Genomic DNA, 9,221 nt, shown 5'->3' on the forward strand with positions numbered 1-9,221 from the left:
GAAGACGGTCGTTAATGAAAGTGTTGTTTGGCTTTGTTTTTAGTTTGGTACTTGGTTTGTATTGTTCTTAGTTCTTTTTGAATATAAGTTTCCCCTTTTCGATTAAAACAAAGAACATTTCACGGTCGGTGAATGAGTGATTAGTAGACTTACATAGTAAAAAATTGGGCTTATGAATAACATGTTCATTGACCAAGATGTGATTGCTTAAGTGTGCCTTTGGTTTTCAATTTGTTAAAAATTCATTTATTAAAAGTTTATTTAGCAAAAGTCAATATAATAAAAAGTTAGTTATTATAACAAAATTTATATTTGAATATATTTTTTTAAAAGTTAGTTTGATAAAATAAAAGTTATTTGAATTAATAATAATTTATACTTTTGAATGTATAATGATCAAAAAGGACATTGATTTATGATAAATTGTAATTATTGTTATACAAATATTATATATTAGAAATATTTAAAAAATGTAAAAAATAATATGAAGTTTAAAAAATCAGCACCTACAAATAGTTCACAAAGAGACATGCATAAAATCAATGCCTAAAAAATAATATAAAGTTTAAAAAATCAGCATCTACAAGCAACACTAAGTTGAAAAGAAGAGGGCAGTGATCGGAGGTGTGCAAGTCACGCTAGAAGAAACAAGAGATCCCCATCGTGTGAATTGTGTTGATTAGATGGTATCTTGGAAAAATAATAAGTTTTGACTCACTCATTAATGCCCATCTGTCACATTTGGGATAAAAGCTCCAATTTTTTAGACTGAGACAAAGTACATTTGAAATTTTTTACAATGAACTTTTAAAGAGAGAATAAAAACTAAACAGTTGCTCACATTTCAAAATTGAGTAAGTATTTTTTATATGTAAATAGTTAGAAACTCAAGTGGTGCCTAAATTGATCTCATCTGATTTTTGAGAGGTTCCTACTTCCAAGACTCCAATGTGACTTAATAACTGTCACCATTGTTAGAATCATCTGACCAATTACAAAAGTGTATTTTTCAAATCTCTTATGTGGTTTCGGATATTAATTCTAACTTATGATTAAGCTAAGATCTGCACTAAATTTGCTAGATTATGGCGAGAAACTCAAGTCTTTCATTGCTTTAACTTCTAGACAAGTGACGTCAACAACATATGTGTGTAGGAAATTCCTAACAGATAGGAATCCTTCCATTTCTAAATATAAGAGAAAATAATTAATTCACACCATTTAAAAAAATTGATTAAGTGTAATAATTATATTTAAAAATTTAAAATTTATATTAAATTATTTTTGTAATTAATGAAACAAATTTATTTAGTGAAAATAAATATTAAATTTACAAGGAACAATTTAGAGAAAATATAATAAATATTTCTTAAAATTTATAAATTTTCTTGTAAATAAAAAATGATAATTTCTTTTATATTAAAAACGGAGTAGTATGTAAACTAATTAAGTAATCTTCCACATTTGAACCCAAAAAAAAAAAAAGTAATCTTCTACGGCGCATATAAATTTTGATGATTCACTGTTCGGGGAAAAAATGGGAAGACGATGGGAGTTCGTGCAGATGACAAAAAATGCGATGACTTTTTTTGTTTTCTAATGATTGACTGATTCTCAATCTCAGACATCATCTTTCAGAGCTTTGGAAGTTTGAGGGGATGGATTATTTTTTCTCGATTTTCAATTAAAAATGAGTTTCCATTGCTTGATGTCAGTGAATTCACATTTCTTAATAAAGTGTGGGATTAGGACTTGAGAGTTTGACTTCTTTTTTCGTTTTTTAATAACATGAGGGTTTAGCTTTCAAGTTACAATCTTAGGCCTGTTTGATAGTATAGAATCCTGAATATGAAAAAGAAATTTGAGTAGGAATCTAAATAGAGCAGTGTTTGGTACACGTTAATCAGTATTATTGGGAATCCTAATTCAATGAAAAAAAAAAATCAAATTCCATCATCCTATCTATGAAATTAGGCAAACTTCCTAAAATTCAATATTTTTTCTCTTCTACCCTTCAATTCATTAGCTGCCGAACTTTGCCTGAACATCATCGTTTTATTGTTGGCAATGGTAAATGATGGAAGCACCATCACGACACACAACCATCGCCTCCACCTTTGCCGCTCGCCATCGCCATCGCTTCCAACTCTTTTGTGCCATTGACATGCCATTTCATGAGTGCAGGAGGTTTATTTTCTTGATTTGCAGCTCCCTCTCCTTTGTCTTCTTTTTCTTCTATTTTTTCTATCGTGAGTTGCCGAGATTAAAGCTAGACGATGATTTATCCACTATCAATGAACAACAAGATGAGCTTCTTTGATCTCCATTGTCATTCTCTCTCTGCCACCATTTCTTGACTATTCATTGTGCATAGCAGGCATCGATCTTCACTTGATTTTTGTATATAATGATTGTTGCAAATTTTGTGTGATGGTGGAAGAAGGTTCAGGTGGGTTTAGTGGCAACCATCACTGGTTTTGTGTATCAAACGGGGAGAGGGAAGATAAGATCATGAAAGGGATGGGAAAGTTTTTTTTTTTATTTTGAAAAGAGGGCACTCTAGTCTTTTCTTATTTTAAATACATATATTTATTAAAATTATTTTAAGATTTTATCTTCATACCAAATATCTTTTTAAAATTCAATTCTATTTCAATTTCGATTTTAATTTTATTTTCAATTCTATCAAGAAATCTTTTAAGATACCAAACAAAGCCTTAAAGATCTCTTATCTCTACCATTGATTCTGATACTTATAAAAAATATCTGTCAGTGAAAAAATAATCTGGTTAAAAAAGAGTTTCTCTTGGTGTGAATAAAAGGACTTAACCTACATTGAAATAAAATTAAGAAAAAAAGAAGTATTAATTGAGGTAAAATTAAAATTATTTTACTGATATGTATAAATGAGATGATTTTATTTTATAAAAAAAACGGAATAAATAAATAAGATTAACAGAAAAACAGCATGACAGAAAAAAAAAAAAAAAAAAAAACGGCAGCGTACGTCCGGCAGAAGGAAACAGCGTAATTACGAAGTGCTTCATAGATCACTTTTTCGCTGATGTCTTCTCCCTTTAGAAGACATATGAGTTAATGGGCTAACGTGCAATTTTATTGTTAAATTATTTTTAGAAGAATAATATTATTTTTAAACTATTTATTATAGTAATATTATTTTTAAATTAATTAAATTAAAATAATGTTACCATCATCAATTAAATATTTATTATAGTAGTTAGTAAGACCTATTTTTTATAAATTAAGATATAATTTTATCCCTAAATTATTCTTAAAAGAGCAATATTGCCCTCACCATTTAAAAATTATAGAGTTAAATAAAAATAAAAATATAATAATATTAAATATTAAATGTATATATAAATATAAAATTATAATAATATTAGATAAAAATAATATTAAATGTATACATAAAATAAATATAAGAAAAAAATTTATAGTATATTAATAAAATGTCATAAATTAATAATATTATAAATTATAATTTTATAACTTGTTAAATATAAGTAGATCTTAATTAAAATTATATATAAATAGACTCAAAAATATATACATTTATACATATAACTATTGATTGAAGCCATCAATAATGACTCAATTTGAACAAAAAATTTGTTAACTTGATTGAGCTGAATTGAATAAGAGTTAAGTCATTATTAAGTCAAAAATTAAACTTGAATTAGGAATTGAAGTGGTTTTCAAAAAACTGGACAGTTTAAAATATAATAAATATTAAAAAAGCTTAAAAAATTTAAAAAATGGAAAAATTTAAAAATTATATCATACTAAAAGGCAACTTTATTTTTGAACAACTCATATATATAAAATATGATATGAAACCATTCTTTTATAAAAAATGTCGATTACTTATATCTAATTTAATTAAGTTCCATTTATATTTGAAAAGTTATAGAATTACAATTTATATTTTCTATATTTATTTTATATGTACATTTAATATTATTATTATTTTATTTTTATTTTATTTTATAATTTTAAAATAGAAAGGACAATATTACTCCTCTAAAAATAGTGAAAAGTGAATTACACTAACTACAGCAATAAATATTTAAACAAAAGAAATAACATTGCTTCTTCAAAAATAGTTTAAAAATAAAATTACATCTTAACCTTTAATTTATTGTTGTGTTGCGGTTATAATCTCAAAGTTTTGAATTTTGCATTTAATCCACGTGGGCAACATTAATAACAAATTTGAACGTCATAGCCGCCGAAATAATCCTTCCTCTACCTTCATTAGACCATCTTCTATTTTAAACTAAATAGTAAATGCTCCACATAATAACAAAACATAATGCACCAACAAGGGTGGGTTTCAGGTTAAAAAAAAAAAAGTGGGTTTAGTTGGTAAGTATCTAGTCTATAATTTAAAGGACTATGAGTTCAAATCTTATTATTAATATGAAAAATTTATTAATAAATAATTTATAACTACTATTATAGAAGCTTTTTAACTTTTGAGACATATTTTAATTATGGTAAATATCATACCTAACTCACTTACATCTTTTTTATGGGGGGAAAAAAATTACTGCAAAAGCTTTCTGGAGAATATCAAGTGACTTGGGTGGCAATTTTAACATGCTTTTAATAGCATGTTCAATTAAAATACTTCAAGTAATTTAAATAAAATTTTGTGTGACATTCTTTTAAGTGATTTTATTCTTATAATAAAATGTAAATTTGATTTCTTGCATTTTTTTCTTCTATTATCATTAATATCAAAATTAATTTATATTTAATATCATTTAAATATTATATTTTTATTAAATAGACTATAAATGATGTGGTATACTCGGTTTATCTAAAAATTTCTTTTACATTTATATCAGCTCACATCTTGACTATCATTGATTTGTTATAAATAAATTTAGAAGTAAAATTATTATTAAAAAGCAGATATTTGCATTTGGTAATTGGCAGGTAAGAAAATAGGAGTGAACGAGGGGCAGATAAAGAGGGGAAGTGAAATGTTATTATTTTTGAAGATGAGATTTATTAAAAAAAAAAATTTGAGAAGTGAAGTGATAATTAAATTAAATTAAATGTTGAGGAGTGACATGACATGACATGATAATGACAATGATAATAATCAACAAATGTTGCAAGATGTTAATAATAATATAAATTATTAAAAATAAAAGTTTTTTATTTAAATTTCAGGCGTTGAAAGAGAAAGGCCGGGTGCAGGTAATTTGGGCACTATTTTGATGTTGGGGGTTCAACAACTTGAACGCCGTGTGGAGGATGGTACTATACATTGTAGAATAGACACACGGATGCTGACATCTCTGCGTAATTAATTACTCTCTCTACTTTTATATCTAACTTTAAAAAAAAAATGATGATTACCCTTTTTTTTTATACGAGAGATTGAACAGAACAAAACAAAAACAAGAACACTATTATCCTTCTTAGAAGTTACTTTATACGCAGAGATGGGTTATTGATTATTTTTTATTTTATCATTATATATATTTTTGATAAGCAAAGATAAAATATTGCATGTGAGAGATTATATTTTTAAAATTAATATATTTTTATATGATTATTTAATTAAGTTGTATTTAAGCATTGTTAGCCCTAATTAGGAGATAGTTATCCCAAAAATATTCTGTATTTACATAAATTTAAACTCAAAGATAATGCGTTCAATTAAGACCAATTTCAGTTAATTTAAAGACAATGAATTAAATTAATAAAACGTAAATCAAGAAATTTTTTATTTTCTAATGAATATTAATAATCAATATCAATAATTTTAAATAATAACATGTACATAGAATTGTACAGTGTATTCCTTCCATTCAAAAATACAAAGCATTTTTTGAGGAGTTAAATGTTAAAAAATGTAAGATATTTTTAATCTTTTAATGTGTAATTATTATTTTTTAAAAAAATACTCCTATTTATAATGATTTTATATTTATTGTAGGGTGTTTAGTAGGGATAAATATAAAAATATATGATTAATTTAAAAATAGTTAATTATTTTATTTAAATATGAGATTTAATTAAAAATATTTTTTTTTAAATAAAGGAAGTATATATTTAAGGTTAGTAGACAGAGCACGCGTTTTATATTCGTGTTCCTAATCATTGTTACGAATCATCATCATGATGAATCATGCTGCCTAATTGCACACTTCTCAGTCCTCACCAACTGCTTATGAATCATACCTTGCCTGTGCCCCACTTCTCCATTCCGCTCCCTATTCTTTTCCTGTCTATCCCGTTTTCCTTTCCTTTTTTTCCCCCCTTAAAAAACGAACAAAAGAACTCTGCACTAAGAGGTTAGTTAGACCGGTGGAGATTTGGGGTCTTCCCTTTTTTTTTTTTTTCCATTTTCATCATTCATTAATTTTATTATTTTAAAAAATTATTTAATAAACTAATTTAAACGACAAGAATTGAAAAAATAGATGAAAAAAATGAAGAAACTCTTCTCCTAATCGGTGGTGGGGTCTCTCATCATCTCTTTCGATTCCTTCCTCTCACTTGCAAACTTTAAAATATTCTTAACTATGTTGTTGAGTGTCGACCCTCTTTTCATATTTATTATTATCATACATTTTTTCTACCCCAAGAAAGAAATTTATAGGCTTTCTTGGATTTTAATTTGGAATTAATTATGTGATTAAAATTATAGTTTTGCAAATATTTATTCAAACATTCTTAGTTTTGTGAAACTTTATTTGGTTTGTGAAACTCAATTTTAGAGAAGCTATTTTTTTCTCTATTTGATTAACATTTGAACATTTTTTATTTTTTTCATCTTTACAGTTAGTTCTTAAAAATTATCCAAACATCTTAGTGATCAAAATTAATTTCAGAAAATGTTATCCATACATCATTGGGTTTTGTTAATTAATTTTTTTAATTGAAATCCAAATACACTCATATAATTTTTTCTATCTGATCAAAATTAATCAGACGTCCCTTAATTTTTTTTAGAAGTATTAGTATTTTCATGTAAATAAAAAGGCATGTCTTGATTAAATTTTTAAAAATACATATTCATGTAGGAAATTAATTAAATAGGGATTAAATCTGGTTTACTTGTTAAGGTGATTCTATATAAATGGCGACGATATCGTACAAGACATGTGAGCAAGGAAAGCGAATTATAACCGAAACAAGCGTTTAATTTATAAATACTTAAAATCAACGACTTTTTGGTTTTTAGGTAATTAACACCTTTAAAACATGAAGGGTTCGGTGTATGTTAATTTTTTTCCCGTTTTGACCGAAGATGTATGTCAATTCAATCTTGGCTATTTTATAATCCTCCATACATTACACCATGGTTATGGGGAAGTATTAACATAAATTACCAACGGAAGGTACTAACAATACAGGAGATGTTTCTTGGAGGCTGGGAAAAGTGGGTGTATATGTTCATGATCATGATCCATGTAGCAGAACCCTCATCTCATTAATAAAGGCATGCTATTATTAGTTTAGAGAAGGACGAATATTCGCAAAGATTTTTGTTAGATATAAAAAGGGGAGATTAAGTAGGGAAATGCACGCACAAAAGGATGGATATAAAAAAAAGAGGGTGAACATTCTTTAATTAATAAAAAATGAATTAAAGAAATGAAATAAAGGAGGCCGTCATTGGACCGGGTCCGTGATTGGACTCATAACATGCGTTGCCCACATTTGAGTCAAAATTGCTGGACGCGTTGAACTTGGTCAGTTTACACTCACAACCCACTTTTCTAGCCCCTATTCGCTCTACACTTCGTATCACGCCTCTCCCACTTTCCAAGCAACATCTTCTTCTTCCCCTTCCCCTTTCACATATAAACCCTCCTCTTCTTCTCTCCTCTTATCCACAGCCAGCCGCACCGTCAGGATCACAACAACAGATCAATCCAGCCTCTCATCTTCTTTCTTCTGCTCCTGCCCTTCAACATCACTCATCATCGCCGCCTGAGTTTTACTCACCATGATCACTCAAGATCCCAAATCCAAGCCTGTCCAGATCCGTGAAGTAGGGGCCTCTAACCTTGAATCTGAATTCCGGCTCATCCGTGAATTGATCGATCGCTTCCCTTTTATCTCCATGGACACCGAATTTCCCGGCGTCATCTTCCGCCCTCCTGTCGACCCTGTGATTCCTTACCACTACCGCCAGCTCCTTCCCCCCGATCACTACCGCCTCTTGAAGGCCAACGTTGACGCCTTGAATCTCATCCAGGTCGGCCTGACCCTCTCCGACCCCGATGGCAACCTTCCTGACCTCGGATCCGAAAATCGCTTCATCTGGGAGTTCAACTTCTGCGACTTCGACCTGGCGCGTGACGCCTTCGCCCCTGATTCCATCGACTTGCTTCGCCGACAGGGGATCGACTTCCAGCGAAACGTCGAGGACGGAGTGGACTCGGCGCGATTCGCTGAGCTGATGATGTCGTCGGGACTCGTGTGCAACGAGTCGGTGAGTTGGGTGACGTTTCACAGCGCGTATGATTTCGGGTACCTGGTGAAGATCCTGACCCGACGCAGCTTGCCGAATGGGGTGGAGGAATTCTTGAAGTTGCTTAGGGTGTTTTTCGGAAACAATGTTTATGACATCAAGCACATGATGCGGTTCTGCAAGAGCCTGTGCGGGGGATTGGACCGGGTGGCCAGGACCCTCAACGTGAACCGGGCGGTGGGGAAGTGCCATCAAGCCGGGTCAGACAGCTTGCTGACGTGGCACGCCTTTCAGAGGATGAGGGATATTTATTTTGTAAAGGACGCGCCGGAGAATTATGCCGGCGTTTTGTATGGATTAGAAGTGATGTGTTAATTAAAAATTATATAAAAATAATTGGTTAATTATTTTACTGTTGAAAATATAAAAAAATTTATGTGAAAATAGGAATTGCGAACAGATAATTTGGTCAGTTGGGCTAAAAAGAACAGGCAACTTGTTTTCGGCCAAGCAAGTTGGTTCAATTTAGTACTTTGAAGGAAAATTCCAAATGGGTAATTAACGTGATATGCAGAGTTTCAACAAGATATTGTCTGCCGTAAAACACGTCGGATTGTTTGCAGAGAATCAGAAACCGTCCATTGTAGCAGCCATTGGACTGATCTGGGCAACATGAATCCGCTTTCCTGTAACTGATCCTGGTCATTACTACTGCGGCCCAGATTGTTTGACAAACGATGATGACATTAAGACGCTC

General features: G+C 30.0%; 1 protein-coding gene across 1 annotated transcript; it reads left to right on the top strand.

Moving 5' to 3' along the window:
• Positions 1 to 7,777: 7,777 nt before the first annotated feature.
• Positions 7,778 to 8,871, top strand: LOC129313721 (probable CCR4-associated factor 1 homolog 9). The gene has a single exon (XM_054957055.1). The coding sequence runs from the start codon at positions 7,997 to 7,999 to the stop codon at positions 8,837 to 8,839; it is 843 nt and encodes a 280-aa protein (XP_054813030.1). The 5' UTR covers positions 7,778 to 7,996; the 3' UTR covers positions 8,840 to 8,871.
• Positions 8,872 to 9,221: the final 350 nt, after the last annotated feature.

This window comes from Prosopis cineraria, unplaced genomic scaffold, assembly GCF_029017545.1.
Source record: "Prosopis cineraria cultivar Desert tree isolate PC_DT_omini unplaced genomic scaffold, ASM2901754v1 PC6, whole genome shotgun sequence".
In the NCBI taxonomy this organism is placed as follows: Eukaryota; Viridiplantae; Streptophyta; class Magnoliopsida; order Fabales; family Fabaceae; genus Prosopis; species Prosopis cineraria.